This window comes from Eschrichtius robustus, chromosome 1, assembly GCF_028021215.1.
Source record: "Eschrichtius robustus isolate mEscRob2 chromosome 1, mEscRob2.pri, whole genome shotgun sequence".
Classification (NCBI taxonomy): Eukaryota; Metazoa; Chordata; class Mammalia; order Artiodactyla; family Eschrichtiidae; genus Eschrichtius; species Eschrichtius robustus.
In genome coordinates, this window is record NC_090824.1 from 50,397,067 (window position 1) to 50,413,460 (window position 16,394).

The 16,394-nt window shown below is 34.9% G+C and overlaps 1 protein-coding gene across 1 annotated transcript in view; it reads left to right on the forward strand.

Moving 5' to 3' along the window:
• NEMF (nuclear export mediator factor) overlaps nucleotides 1-16,394 on the forward strand; it is a 52,436-nt gene that overhangs the window by 26,194 nt on the left and 9,848 nt on the right. Inside the window, exons 17-25 of the mRNA XM_068545675.1 lie at nucleotides 4,118-4,221; nucleotides 5,610-5,672; nucleotides 10,403-10,515; nucleotides 11,835-11,892; nucleotides 12,364-12,422; nucleotides 12,510-12,630; nucleotides 13,774-14,050; nucleotides 14,800-14,842; nucleotides 14,985-15,034. Coding sequence (XP_068401776.1) covers nucleotides 4,118-4,221; nucleotides 5,610-5,672; nucleotides 10,403-10,515; nucleotides 11,835-11,892; nucleotides 12,364-12,422; nucleotides 12,510-12,630; nucleotides 13,774-14,050; nucleotides 14,800-14,842; nucleotides 14,985-15,034 — 888 coding nt within the window. The remainder of the gene's footprint in view (nucleotides 1-4,117; nucleotides 4,222-5,609; nucleotides 5,673-10,402; nucleotides 10,516-11,834; nucleotides 11,893-12,363; nucleotides 12,423-12,509; nucleotides 12,631-13,773; nucleotides 14,051-14,799; nucleotides 14,843-14,984; nucleotides 15,035-16,394) is intronic.

The following is a 16,394-nucleotide window of genomic DNA, read 5'->3' on the forward strand; positions in this document are numbered from 1 at the left end:
ATTTTAAGCTGTTTTTGGTTTTTTGAATGTTACTTTAAAAAAACTTACTGCTCTAGTTTCTTTATAACTGAGAATAGTTTTGATGTATTACATTTTATTTAGTATCCTTTTCTTGCAGGTCTGTCTTCTCCAAGTTTCTTTTTTCTATTTGTTGGTTTTGTCTCCAGTGTTCACTTGTGTACGTCTGGTGATCCTTGACTGTCTACTCACTTTTTATAGCAGAACATTAAAATGCTGATTGGAAGTTCTTTGTGGGTTGTTGGACTTGTAAAATGATCTGTGTGGGCCATCTGTGGAACTCTTGAAGTCTTTAGCTTTTTGCCTTTTCGGCTGGTCTCATTTCCCACAAAAGCTTCTTTCTCTTCTATTTGTAAAGTGAAGACCTGGCTATCACCATTTTGGGAGCTCAGTGGAAATAATAAGCTGGAGAGTCTTAGTATCCAGTATTTCATATGTCTACTTAATTGCCCTATTTTACATATATTACCCCTACTTACAACTGTGATACATTTCCCCTAGTCCAGAGATCCTCTTTGTACCCTTTTTAGAGAATTAATTTCTGACTTTCTGTTAGAGTGTTGAAGGGGCAGTTACCACCATGTTCAGAGCTGGAAAGATCTAGGGAAGTGCTTACTTCTTGATCAGATTTTCAGCCAGTACTTCTGTTTTTAAACCTCATCTTAAACCCTATTTCTAGCAGTACCTGTGCTCTTTATGGGTCATACAGTGTAAGTCTATTTGTCTCTTGGCTTTTTGCACCGTCAGCTCAGGATTCAGCTTCTTGAGTCTGCTCACTTGTTCATTTATTTTCCAGCTTTCAAAATTTTGTTGCTTTTTTCTTTTCTTTTCTTTCTCTCTCTGACATCTTATTGATGAATATGATTGACCTGTAATTTTCATTTCTCATAATGTTTTTGTTAACTGTTGGTACAAGGTTATATTATCTCGTAAAACAAATTGGAAAGTGTTCCTTTATCAATTGTCCTTAAATGTTGATGGAAGTCACCGGGAGTTTTCTTTATGGGAAAGTTTTTCATTACAGATTCAAATTCTTTAGTAGATAAAAGGACTACTCAGATTTTCTAGTTTTGGTTAGCAATGTTTTTCTAAGACTTTGTCTATTTTGTCCAAAGTTTGAAATTTATTGGCAAAAAGTTTATAATATTCCACTTAACTTTTTTTGGCCATGCCGCATGGCATGTGGGATCTTAGTTCCCTGACCAGGGATCAAACCCGGTCCCTCTGCAGTGGAAGCATGGAGTCTTAACCACTAGACCACTAGGGAGGTCCCTCCACTTAAGTTTTTAACATCCCTAGAATCATTAATTACTTCTCCCTTTTCATTCAAGAATTATTTGTGCCTCTCTCTTTCTTGATTAATCTGACCAGAGGATTTTCAGTAGTATTAATATCATTAAAGAACCAGTTTTTGACTATTGATCTCCAGTATTATATGTGTGCTTTCTATTTTAATAATTATTTTCATCCTTCTACTTTTCTTTGGGATTTATTTGCATTTCCCTTTCTGACTTCTTGAGACAGAAGCTTAGTTCATTGATTTCCCCCTTCTCCCGGCCTCTTTTCTAATATATGTAAGGCAATAAATTTCCCTCAGCATGGCTTTAACTGTATCTAAAAAGTTTTGTCGTTTAGTATTTTCATTATCTTTCATGTCAAGATATATTCTAATTTCCATGGTGATTTCTTCACTCATGCATTATTTAGAAGTATATTACTTTCCAAACACATGGGGGTTTTTGGTTATCTTTTTGTTACTGATTTTTAGCTTAATTTGCGTAAAAGAGGTGATATTCTGAATTATCTCAGTCATTTGTTGTTTGTTGTTGAAACTTGCTTTATGGCCCAGTCTATTTATGGACAGCTTTATTTATAAATGTTTCATATATAGTTGAAAAGAGTGTCTTTTCTACAGTTACTGAGTGCATTTCTCTAAATATCAGGTCATGTTTATCAATCAAGTTCAAATCTTTGGCACCTTTATAATTCTTTTTTTTTTTTTTTTAATTATTTATTTTGTCTCCGTCGGGTCTTCGTTGCTGCACACAGGCTCTCTCTAGTTGCGGCAAGCGGGGGCTACTCTTCGTTGCAGTGTGCGGGCGTCTCATTGCGGTGGCTTATCTTGTTGCGGAGCACGGGCTCTAGGCATGCGGGCTCAGTAGTTGTGGCACGCGGGCTCAGTAGTTGTGGCTCACAGGCTCTAGAGCGTAGGCTCAGCAGTTGTGGCTCATGGGCTTAGTTGCTCCGTGGTATGTGGGATCTTCCCGGACCAGGGCTCGAACCCGTGTCCCCTGCATTGGCAGGCGGATTCTTAACCACTGTGCCACCGGGGAAGTCCCTTTATAATTCTTTTTAATGCTTGTTTTCCCAGTTACTGAGAGAAGTGTGTTAAATATACAGTTTGGATTATCTGTTTCTCCTTTTACTTCTGCACTTTTGCTTTATATATGTGAGGCTATGTAATTAGGTGATAGAAATATAGAACTGTTATATCATCTCAGTGAATTGAGCCTTTTATTAATTTTAATGAAATGTCCTTTTAACTTATATCTATTTTTTTCCATCTCTGTGAGATGTTAAAACTGTATAAACTGTTTTTTGGTTAGTATTTGCATGGTATTATCTTTTTCCATCATTGTATTTCAACCTTTTTATAGCCTTATATTTTAAAGGAGTATATATATCATTGTTTTTTCCCCAGTCTGACAGTCTTTGCATTTTACCTGGAGAATTGACTACATTTATATTTAATATAATTTCTGATATATTTGGGTTTAAATCTAACCATCTTACTACTAGCTTTCAATGTGTCTTATTTGTTCTGTGTTCTTTTTTGTCTTCCTTGTTGCTTTCTTTTGATTAGTTGGCTTTTTTTTTTTTGGCCTGTTAGTTACGCATTCCTCTGCTAGGATGATTACAAAATACATCCTTGATTTATCTTTCACATTCTTTTTGTCCTTGTGGGTCTATGTCTTTTTGCAAACCTCTTTACCATCAATAGGGAGGTGGTTAAATCAGTATAGTACATCCATTCAGCAATGAGGAAAATATATTTTTAAGTGAAAAAAGAAAAAAATATGCAGAACAGTGTGTTGTGTCTGAAAAAGAGAAAAGGTTTAGAATAAGCATTTTATTTTAGCTTTTGTATGTGTAAAGAAACTCTGGAGAGGGATACAGGAAGCTAATGGCCCATTGGTTAGTAGTAGCTGTGGGAACTGAAGAGATGTAGGATCTCTCACTATACTTTTTTATGTAATTAAAACATGTTTTGAACCATGTATATGTATTACTCAATAAAAAATCAGGTTAGAAAATAGGAATAGAATCCTTTTGCTATTATATTTTGGGAGCTATGAGGAAGTTTCATTTAATGCCTGTGCTCAATCTATCATCTTTAACCAGAAATTTTAAAATTCTAGGTTAAATCATAAAAAAATTATCTTGCGAGTCATATGTAAAATAGGAAATATTTATGTTCATCTCATTTTCTAAATGTCATACAAATATACACTCTTTACTTTTTATCGTGGTGGTATGTATTAATCACGAAAACCCAAGTTAATTTGTTTCTTGAGAAAAGTTATAATTTTACACTTCTGACAGCAATTTTTGGTTTTTAGTATTTTTTTTAAACTGTAAAGAATATCATATATGTAAACATTCAGTTGATTAATTGAGGACAGAATGGGAAAACAACTTTTCTTTCTCATCAGTGGTCCCAAAGCCTATCCAGTGCCCCACTGAAAGAAAGCTAAACCTAGGGACCATGTGACATTTCATGCTTTTGCTTTTTGTAATTCATTGTTATAACGTCAGTTTAAGAAGGCTGTCTATATGGGAGGGAGATAAAGAGAGAACATATTTTTTAAACATAAAATTTAATTGTTTTCTACTGAGACTGTCTTAAGAATATGCTAGGACAATTTGTATTGCAAGTTTTCAGTAAAATTCAGCTTGATGTCTTAAGAAATTAAGCCATCAAGTTGTCTTAACCTTCACAGGTAGGAGAGCTTTCTGTTTTATTTTGTTTGTTAAGGGTGTGAATTCAGGCAACCATGAAGGGAAAGAAATGTTAACTTTTTTCTTTAAAATTTGGTAGGTTTGAGAAATTCCTCTGGTTCATTAGCTCAGAGAACTATCTAATTATTGGTGGACGAGATCAGCAACAGAATGAAATAATTGTGAAAAGATACTTGACACCAGGTAGGTAAAATTCTGAAGAATTTTCTTTTAAGTAACTGGATCGGTTATCTCAATATTAGGTGTAGATTTTTATCTTGTACTCCTTTGTTTGACAGATTTAATTGGTAGGAAGAATTTCATGGTTTATGGTTTGTTGAATATGTGCTTTGATACTTGATTCACATTTTAAGTGAATATCCCTAAAGTAGTAATGCCGAGCTAATCTGTAGTATTAGATTTTTGATTTTCTACTACATTAAGAAAATAGCTTTCAATCCTCCAAAGTCACTGTAGATCAAATTCTTAAAAGCTTAATTTTTCAGTGCTGAAGTTTGTGACCGTTTTTCACTTTTAGAAGCAGGACTTAAGCGCTGTGTTGTAAGGCCTCTCATTTGTTTTTGTTTGCTGATAACCACCACTTCACTGTGTGAACCCTCAGTGTGGGTATCAGAAATCAATAATCAGTGTCAGAGCTAATCTGATGTCCTTTGAGGATCCAGAACCAGGAAAGAAAGCAACAGGGTTAGGTTACATGGTACCCAGGGCTTGGTCTCTGTCTTCTCTAACTTTGTTCATTGTGAGCTGAGCCTTTCATGGAACTGTATGGGCTTTGCTCTTCTTTGAGTTTCAAATCCCAGATGAACTATCCATGGCAAACAATGGCTGCTCATTTTTCTGTTAGAAACCATGCACTTTACTTTTCCCTAGTTGACCATTCATTCCTGCATTCATCTGTTTGCTCATTTATTCATTTGTTGCTATCACACACTTCAGAATAAAACTAGAAGTCCTCATTGTGGCTTACAAGGCTCCTGACTTCTTCTCTAGCCTCATTTCTTACTTTCCTTCAGTCTGGCTTCCTGGCTGTTTGTCATATTTGTCAACCATCTATGGTCCTCAGGACCTTTGCACTTGCTAGGATGACTCATCTCTGTGTGTCTCTCACCCATCATCAGGCTAGCCTGGGCTTGCTTATATGGTAACTCAGCAAATTTCTGAGAGAAAAAGAGGAAGCATACAGCCCCTCTCAAGGCCTAGGCTGGGAACTGGCATTTGGTCACATCTGCCACATTCTGCTGGCCAAGGCAGGTCAAGGGGTCGGCCTACATTTGAGGGATGGGGAAGTGGACTCCACCTCTTGATGGGAGAAGCTTCAAGGTCATAGAGCAAAGAGGTGTGGATAGAGGGAGGGAGAAGAACTGTGAATATTTTTGTAATCTGCCTTATTAGCATTGCTTTCCTCTGAGGAGGCCTATGAGAAATCTCCCAGGGGTGGGAGATAGACTTTTCTTTATATGTCTTCTTATACCTTTTGGATTTTGAACCCATTAAACAATAAGTAAATAAACAATTTCAACTTAAAAACAAAGAAACAGGACTTAAAGTATTATTTCTTATTTGTTTTAAAGGGGACATTTATGTACATGCTGACCTTCATGGAGCAACTAGCTGTGTAATTAAGAATCCAACAGGTAATATATTTCTATTATTCATAACTTTAATTATTTTGTTTAAAATATTTTTAGTATAAGAGAAAAATCACTAATACAGATAAAGAAGGACACTTTATAATGATAAAAGTGTCAATCCATCAATAAGATGTAACAGTTATAAACATATATGCATCTGTAACTTCCCTGGTGGTGCAGTGGTTAAGAATCCGCCTGCCAGTACAGGGGACACGGGTTCGAGCCCTGGTCCAGGAAGATCCCACATGCCGCAGAGCAACTAAGCCCGTGCACCACAACTACTGAGCCTGCGCTCTAGAGCCTGCGAGACACAGCTACTGAGTCCATGTGCCACAACTACTGAAGCCTGCATGCCTAGAGCCCGTGCTCTGCAACAAGAGAAGCCACTGGCATGAGAAGCCCACGCACCACAATGAAGAGTAGCCCCCACTCGCACAACTAGAGAAGGCCTGCGTGCAGCAATGAAGACCCAACACAGCCAAAAATAAATAAATAAATGAATTTATAAAATAATAAATAAACATATATGCATACAACAACAGAGCTGTAGAATACATGAAGCAAAATCTGACAGAATTGAAGGGAGAAATAGACAATTTAATAATAGTAGTTCAAGACATCAGTACCTAACTTTCAATCATGGATAGAATAACTAGCTATAAGATCAACAAGGAAATAGAAGACTTGAACAACACTCAGGTTACCTAGATTCTACACATATCTAGTACACTCTACCTCACAACACTAGATTACTCATTCTTCTCAAGTGCACATGGAACATTCTCCAGGGTGGACCATATGATAGTCTATAAAATAAGTCTCAGTTAATTTAAAACTAATGAATCATGTAAAGTAAATTTTCTGACCATAATGGAGTGAAATTAGAAACCACTAATAGAAGAAAATTTAGAAAATTCACAAATGTGTGGAAATAAACAACACACTCATAAATAACCAGTGGATCAAAGAGGAGATCACAGGGGGTGTTAGAAAATACTTTGAGATGAATAAAATGAAAACAAATTTATTGAGACTTATGAGATGCAACTAAGGCAGTGCTCAGAGAGGGATTTATAGCTGTACTACCTATAATAAAAAAGAGGAATGATTTGAAGTCAATAACAAAACTGTACACATTAAGATTTAGAAAAAGAAAAGCAGATAACCCATAGTAAGGAAAGGAAGGGAAATGGTAAAGATTAGAGTGGAAATAAAACAGAGACTAGAAAGACAGTAGAGAAAAATCAGCAAAACCAAAGTTAGTTCTTTGAAAAGATCGATAAAACTGATAAACCTTTAGCTAGACTAACCAAAACAATAAGATTCAAATTCCTAAAATCTACAGAACTTTTAAAGAAGACTGAACATCAATCCTTCATAAACTTCCAAAAGATAAAAGAGAGAGGAACTTGTTAACTCATTCTATAGGGCTGGTATTACCCTAATAACAAAACCAGACGAAGATATCACAGGAAAGAAAACTACAGACCAATATCATTTATGAATATAGACACAAAAATCCTCAACAAAATATTAGGAAACTGACTCCAGCAGCATATTACAAGGATTATACACATGATAAAGTGGGATTTATTCCCAGGAATGCAAAGTTGGTTTAACATACGAAAATTAATGTAATACAGTGTGTTAGTAAAATAAAGGACAAAAACCACATGATGATCTCAATTGATGCAGAAAAAGCCTTTGGTAATAATCCAGTACTCATTTGTGATAAAAACACTCAACAAACTAAGAATAGATGGAAACTTCCTCAAGTTGGTAAAGAACATCTATGAAAAAATCCACAGCTAAAAATCATGCTTAATGGTGAAAGACTGAGAGCTTTTCCCCCAAGATCAGGAACAAGATAAGCACATCTGTTCTTGCCACACTTTTACTCAACATTGTATGGAGGTTCTAAGTAGGCCATTAGGCAATAAAAAGTTTAAAATATCCAAATTGGTAAGGGACAGATAAAACTATCTCTGTTTGCAAATGACATAATCTTATATATTTAAACCTTAAGCAATCTACTAAAAATTATTAGTTAATAAACAAGTTCAGCAACGTCTAGGATATAAGGTCAATATATAAAAGTTGTATTTTTATATACTAGCAATGAGCAATATTAAAAGGAAATTAATAAAACATCTACTTATAACAGCATTACAAAAGAATAAAATATTTAGTAATAAATTTACCAAAAAGAAATGCAAGACATACACACTGAACTACAAAACATCATTGAAAGAAATTAAAGAAGACCTAAATAAAGGGGAGCACTTCCAATGTTTATGAATTAGAAGTCTTAATATTGTTCTGACGGCAGTACTTCCCACATTAATGTACAGATACGTGCAGTTCCTCTCAAAATTCCAGCTGCCTGTTTTTGCAGAGATGGACAAAGCTCATACTAAAATTCATGTGGAAATGCAGAGTACCCAGATTAGCCAAATCATTCTTGAAAACGGAGAACAAAATTGGAGGACTCCAACTTCCTGATTTCAAAACCTCCTACAAAACAACAGTCAGTGTGGTATCAGGACAGTGTGGTATTGGTGTGAGGATGGACTGATAGATTAATGAAGAGAATTGAGATTCCTTGTTTATGGTCAGTTGATTTTCAGCAAGGGTGCCAAGGCCATTCAGTGGGGATAGAATAATTTTTTCAGCAAATAAGGCTGATGCAACTAATATCCATGTGCCAAAGAATGAAGTTAGACCCCTGCTTCATACCATTTATAAAAATTAAATGCATCAAAGGCCTAAATTTAAGAGCTAAAACTATAAGACTGTTAGAAGAAAATAAGGTGTAAAACTTCATAATCTTGGACCAGGAAGTCATTTTTTAGATATGACACCAAAAGCATAAGCAACCGAAGAAAAAACAAATCAGACTTAAGCAAAACTAAAACTTTAATTCAGAGGACTCTATCAAAGTGAAAAGACAATCCACAGAATGGGAGGAAATATCTGCAAGTCATTTATCTGATAAAGGACCAATATCCAAAGAACTCTAGAACTCTTCTGACTCAACAATAGAAAGGCAATTTTAAAATGAACAAAATTTTTAAAATGTGAAATAGACATTTCTCCAAAGATATACAAAAGGCCAACAAGCACATGATAAGATGCTCAGCATTATTTGTCTGTTAGGGAAAAGCAAATCAAAATCACAGAGAAATACCACTTCACACCCACAAGAATAGTTGAAATAAAAAAACAGTGGGAATTCCCTGGCGGTCCAGTGGTTAGGACTCCACACTGTCACTGCCGAGGGCTCGGGTTCAATCCCTGGTCGGGGAACTAAAATCCCACAAGCCACACAGGGCGGCCAAAAAAACAAAAAACAAAAAAACAAACAGTAACAGTTGGTGAGGTTGTGGAGAGATTGGAACCCTTATACACTGCAGGTGGGAATGGACAATGATCTAGCTGCTATAGGAAATAGTTTCATAGTTTCTGAGAAAGTTAAACATAGATTTTACCATGTGACCCAGCAATTCCACTCCTAGGTATTCCAAGATAATTGAAAACATATGTCCAAACTTATTTGCAGATATTCATAATAGCATTATAATAGCCAAGAAATGGAAACAACCTGTATGTCGATCCATTGATTAATAAACAAAATGTGGTGTATCCATATAATAGAATATTATTCAGACTTAAAAAGAAATGAAGTACTGACATATGCTCTCACATGAATGAACCTTGAAAACATGCTAAGTGAAAGAAGCCAGGTATGTATGATTCCATGTATATGAAATTCCAAAATAGGCAAATCTTTAGAGACAGAAAGTAGATTAGTGATTGCCAGCGGCTGGGAAAATGAAGAGTGACTATTAATAGATACAGGATTTCTTTTGGGGATGATGAAAATGTTCTGAAATTAATGGTAATGATTGCATAGCTTTATGACTATACTAAAACCCACTGAATTGTACACTTTAAAAGAGTGAATTTTATGGTATGTGGATTATATCCCAATTTTAAAATATTTGAATTCTTACTGTAGGGGTATATTAATATGCTCTTCATTTTGACAAATTAGGCAATATATAGTAATTCTGGAAGTCTTCAACCTTTGAATAGATTTTTCTAAATTATCTGGAATGAAGTTAGAATTACTGATAAAAGTGAGGATATTTCTTCTCTGACTTGTTTCATTTACTTAGACCATTTAAAAACCTGCTGTGTAAATACATTTTTTTTTAAAATTTATTTTATTTATTTATTTTTGGCTGCGTTGGGTCTTCGTTGCTGTGCGCGGGCTTTCTCTAGTTGCAGCGAGCGGGGGCTACTCTTCATTGCAGTGCACAGGCTTCTCATTGCGGTGGCTTCTCGTTGCGGAGCATGGGCTCTAGGCGTGTGGGATTCAGTAGTTCTGGCACACGGGCTCAGTAGTTGTGGCTTGCAGGCTCTAGAGTGCAGGCTCATTAGTTGTGGTGCATGGGCTTAGTTGCTCCGTGGCATGTGGGATCTTCCCAGACCAGGGATCAAACCCGTGTTCCCTGCATTGGCAGGCAGATTCTTAACCACTGCACCACCAGGGAAGCCCTGTAAATACATTTTTAATAAAAATAGTAACTTCTTGTAATACTGAAATTAAAGTGTGGTATTATTATTTAAAATATAAGAGGAGTGAACCTGTTATGCTGCATGTGGTTTCCATGTCTTGCTCTAGAAAGTCTGTACTTTGGTACTGAAGCGTTGTAGTATTGTTATTACAGGAGAACCAATTCCCCCTCGGACCTTGACTGAAGCTGGCACAATGGCACTTTGCTACAGTGCTGCTTGGGATGCACGAGTTATCACTAGTGCTTGGTGGGTGTACCATCATCAGGTAATAAGGGCTGTGGTCCTTTTTCTTAATTTAGTAAGAGCAACTGTGTTCCAAATTGTGAGGATATAGAATTGAACAAGGCAGACAAAGTACCTTGTGATGGAGTTGACATTTTGGTGTTGAAAAATAGATATGTAGTGGCAGGTAACAAAGTTTATTTTTAAAGCAGAGTAAGGAGATAGAGAGTGATAGAGGCTACCATTTTGAATGTAGTGTCAGGGAAGGCCTTTCTGGAAAGGTAAGATTTGAGGGTGATCCATGTAATTATATGGGATAAAGACTGTTCCAGTTATGACTGGCGTACTGACCTAAAAAGTCTCTCTCCTGTTCACCTTTGTTGAAATTTTCTGAATTCTCTTTGGCCCTTCCTGTAAAGTAGGTATATCCAGTGGTTTTTTTCTATACACTTGGTTTTAGTGATTGTCCTTCTTTGTGGTTAATGCTATTTTTTTGATGATACTTCATTCCATATATGACTTCACATTGCTATTCATTTCACGTTCTCAAGAATTATAATTGATAATGATAAACTTTTACAAAGTCTTAAAGCTATACAGCAAGGTAAAAAGAGTTCAATACTATTATCCTCCCTTAGATTTAGTTTCATATTATATCTGTTTATATTTATTATTTTCTGCTACGTTGTGATATTGTGTCCTTGGGAAATTAATATCACTTCTGGGATTATATTTTCTGCCTTGGTACTATTGTAGAAGTGGCTTTAATTCTTTTATGAATAGGTTTTTTTAGTGTGCTTTTAATCCCTTGCATAACTATTACTAGTAAAGATACTCTCAGATTTGGGTGTTTCACAGATGTGTAAAATTTTTTTAAATTGTGGAGTTACGTTGCTCACTTCCTATTTTGCCAAATTAGAAGATATTTTTTAAAATATGCTATTATCTTTATTTACTAAGATGAAAGGTTATGTTATTACCAAAAAAAAGTATCTCAGGAAAGGATTTAATGTAATAAATATAGTAAATATGGTTTTATACCTTTATGATGAGCTTATTAAACTATCCTTGTTTTTCTTATTATGTCTCACATTAGAGGAAATGTGGATCAGTTGTGGCTCTAGTCCATGGCATTTGAAAATGATTGATGTAGTGTATTCTTCATTATTTCTTTTCTTTGTTATGGACAAAGATACATGTATCTTTGAAGAGCTAGCCCTTCAGTGTTAAGAATTTTTGCTAAATTATAAACTTTTCAGGATGTAGTACTGTTTACTTCAATATGGCTGTACTTTCTCAGGTGAAAATTAAAAAAAACATATTTCTTAAGACAAGAGTATAATGTATTATTGTGTTCCTCAGGTGTCTAAAACAGCACCAACTGGAGAATATTTGACAACAGGAAGCTTCATGATAAGAGGTAATGACTTGCCAGTGGATTATGGAGACAGGTTTGAGGACCATCTACTAATATTCTCAGAACAGAAACTAACTATTCTGACTTCATATATGAAGTCTGTTATTAAATAAGGAAAATTTTGCTGTGGTGTGGCAAATTTAGCATTTGACATGTCATCTCCATATATATTTTTATTGATGACAGTGTACTTTCATATAGTTTACATTTATAAGGGTAAGAAAGTATAGCATGACCTTTTTTCTAAAAATAGATTATTCAGGATCTGACTAACCCAGATGATGAGAGCAAGCATTCATATTTTTTCTTTCTTAATTCCTGTTCCTGTATATAATGCCAAACTCTGTAAATGGGAAATGTTCCTTCATGACAGAGAAAAGACAGAACAAATGTGACCATTGTGGCAGATATCTTACAAGCATAAAATGGAGAAAACAGTATTTTTAAAACACTTATGTACATTATCTTTTGTAGGAAAAAAGAATTTCCTTCCTCCCTCACATCTAATGATGGGATTTAGCTTCCTCTTTAAGGTACTCTTCAGCTTCTTCATTATTTTTTTTCTGATTTTCATTAGTCTTAACCTAAAGTTCCACTAGTGAAAAGAACTGTTTCCATAGGTAGATGAGTCTTGTATTTGGAGACATCGGGGTGAACGAAAAGTCAGAGTGCAGGATGAAGACATGGAGACACTGGCGATTTGCACAAGTGAACTCATATCAGAAGAAATGGAACAACTAGGTAGTTTACAGATTTTAATAAAGTAGCTTATAATGTTTTCTGTTGTTTAGTTTTGCTTCTAAATTCTTACTTAGAAGATCGTGTCTTTTGGGGTAATTAAAATTTCCCAAAAAACCCCAACTTCCTGTCAACTTTATTGAATTTTGGTTTTGGAAATGTTAAATACACTAATTCTAGTGAATTATAAAGTGTTTAATTAGATCCATAACTAATACTTGAATAGATGTTTATATTATAAAACTTCCCCAGTATTTAATGAGTAGTACATAAATGTGTTTAACAGAGATAGACTCGGGTATATATAAGTGAGCATTTACTTTTGGGTTTAGGAATTAGAGGCAATACAAAGATGAGTTTATAACAAGTACAATTTCTTATGAGAATTTAGCTTGATTTAATAATGTATTTGCTTCAAATAGAGAGCAGCTGTGGTTGCTGAAATAAATTTACCTACCTACCTAAAGGAACTAGGGAATGTATGCCCTCTAAGTTATTTTTACATCTCCTAGAGTCATTCCTTTTTAGGAGTAATATTTCATTGTTTCACTTACAACTGCTATTGTACATGATTCTATTTTTTTGAATTTTCACCATGTTCGTGACATGTATACTTTATTTACATTATTTTTTATTGAATTCTCACAACCATCCGTGTCAGATGGTTGGTGGCATCTTATTTTATAGGTGAGGTAACTAGACCATATTATTACTACTAGAACCGTGTTCCTTTTGCAAAAGTGTGAACACTTGCTGTGTGCCAGTTATGTAACTTGTTTTATCTCATTTCAGTTCTCATGTGCAAATTATAATAAAAGTGGCAGAATTTATATAACTACTTCTATTTTCCTCCTTTCTGGAAATACTTAACAAAGACAAGCTGTAGTTTTCATTGTAGAAATGGTCGCAATGTCTAAGAAATGTATTGTAGTAAAGGATCTTGGAGATAATTTATTCCAAACAATTCCTGATACAGAGTATCCTTTTGTCTAAGTCAGAGTAACTTTTGGGGAAGATCAGGCATTTTTCTGGTGATCTTTTGGAGAAAGAGGGAGTGAATTGAATATTTTTATGAAGTTTTCAAGGAAATCGTCTAACTTTGTTGTGGTGATAGCACTCCTGACTTTCCTTATGGTAATTCAGCAGATGGAGGTGACAGTAGCAGTGAAGAAGATAAAGAGGAATTACATGAAACTCCTGTGGAAGTGGAACTTGTGACTCAGGTTGACCAAGGGGATATTACTATTCAGAGTGGTGGTGATGAGCTAAATGAACTAATTCAGGAAGAAAGCTCTGAAGATGAAGGAGAATCTGAGGAGGTGGTAAAACATCAGGAACCTGTTGGTGAAATGAAGGATGAAGGGGAAGAGACATTACATTATCCTGATACTTCCATTGACTTGTCCCACCTTCAATCCCAAAGGTAATTTAAAAACTGTAATTTTAAGTTTTATCTTGTAAGCTGGGAGTGATGAAGAGTTAATCCTTATACAAATAATACCAAGACTGACTTCAGTGCTTTTACCCTCCATTGTCCTACGAGCTTACTATCTTTTCACCATTTGATAGGGGGGTAGATCTCTTAAGAAATTCCCAGGACCCAGGGTAGAAAAACACAATACATATAAAAGTGGCCAAACTAGGTCAAAATAGAAACAAGTAAATGGTTATAAATGCTAATAATAAAAGCAGTTACATTACAAAAAAAAAAAAAGTTGTCTTAGTCTTTAATGTCTTACTGATCACCAGGTAAACAATACCATAGCTATAAAAGCTTTATTATTGGAGTAGTTAGGAAAGGCTTAGGAGTCAGACCAGTATTGAATCTTAGAGTATGTCCTTGGGCAAGTGACTCTATGTCTAAGCTTCAGTTTTCTTCTTGGTGAAAAGAGAATGGTACCCCCCTTCATAGGGTTTTGAAGGTTACATGAATGTAAAGCATCTAGCAGTGCCTGGTACATAGTAAGTGTCCAATACATGTCAGCTATTTAAAAATATATTTTAAAGTGAGGAGATGAGCAGTTTGATTATATTTTTTCTAATTTTACCAAATTTGAAAATTTGTAGGATTGCTGATAATTAACTAAGCATATGATATGGGAATGTTTTGGGACTTTGTAAATGAATGCCTTTTATAGGGTAGTGGACTTCTCTTTCTGTTTGTTTCCATAGGTCTCTCCAGAAATTGGCTTCAAAAGAGGAATCTTCTAATATGGTAAAGGTTTTTTTCAGTTTTATGAAGAACATCATGTCCTTCTCAATAAATAATTTTCTACTTTTTAATTTTAGCTTTTGAAAAATTAACAGTGGCAATGTTATTGTTTGTATTTGCTTGTTTTTTGTTTTAATTTTAATAGAGCGACAGTAAATTGCAGAGCCGGAGGCATTTGTCAGCCAAGGAAAGAAGGTAAATATATTTGTGTTATTTAACTGAAAAGCATCCATTTTTTTTTTTAATTAACAATTCAGTTATGACAGATCACTTGGCTGTTATAAAGATCTCCCTTACTAAAATTACCAAGACTTAGCATAAATTTTGTTTAGTTTTTCATATTCAGCTCTAACAGGTTTTTCTGTTTTAGGGCCCCAGTCTTCCACTGTAATCAGTGAGATAGGTCAAGTAACACAAGACAGACCTTTTATTACATAAATATGTACAATAATAATTGCAGTGTATTAGACAGGCTGATTCTAGGATAATATTGACAGAAATAAACAGGAATACAGGCATACCTCATTTTATTGTGCTTTGCAGATATTGTGTTTTTTACAAATTGAAGGTTTATGGCAACCCCACATGGAGCAAATCTGTTGGCACCATTTTTCCAACAGCATTTGTTCACTTCATGTCTCTGGGTCGTATTTTGGAATTCTTGCAATATTTCAAACTTTTTCATTATTATTATATTTGTTATGGTGATCTGTGATCAGTGATCTTTGATATTACTATTATAAAAAGATTACGACTCACTGAAGGCTCAGATGGTGGTAAGCATTTTTTAGCAATAAAGTGTTTTTAAATTAAGGTATATACATTGCTTTTTTTAAGACATATTGCTTTGCACACTTAATAGACTGCAGTAGAGTGTAGGCATAACTTTATATGCACTGGGAAACCAAAAAATTCATGACTCGCTTTACTGTGATATTCACTTTGTTGCAGTGGTCTGGAACAGAATCTGCAATATCTCTGAGGCATTCCTGTACTGAAATTAGGAAATTTTTATGTAAGAAGAAGACTTGTGGTTTTTTCCTTGTCTTTTCTTTTTCTCTAATATAGTAGGGCTCAGAAGGCGAACAGAAAAAGATAGAGGCAGAATGAAAGGGACAACTGAGACAACTACTGTAGGGTGAAAAAGACTACAGCTAGTAAAGCACTCCAGAAAGAGGCCCTAGATTGAAGTGGATAATAAACTCTTTTGTTTGAGAAAGATAATCATTAGAAACAATTACAGAAAACTCTCTGAATACATGGTATTATGCTAGATACTGAGTACACAAAGAGGTAAAATATAAAGTTCATGCCATCAAGAAGCTTTTGAGTCCTGGATTCAGGAAATAGCCATAAATCTATAAATAGTGTTATCTGAAAGTGATACAGTAGTTCTGGAGTAAGAATTTACTTTGAGTTCAGTTGTTTTGGGAAATAACATCAGAAGTTTATACCTTGAAGATATAGTAGGATCTTAGGCAAATGAAGGTAAGAAGGTCAGAGACTCCAAGGAGAATTAGTATGATCAAAGGGGAGGAGGTGGTGGGTATTTGGA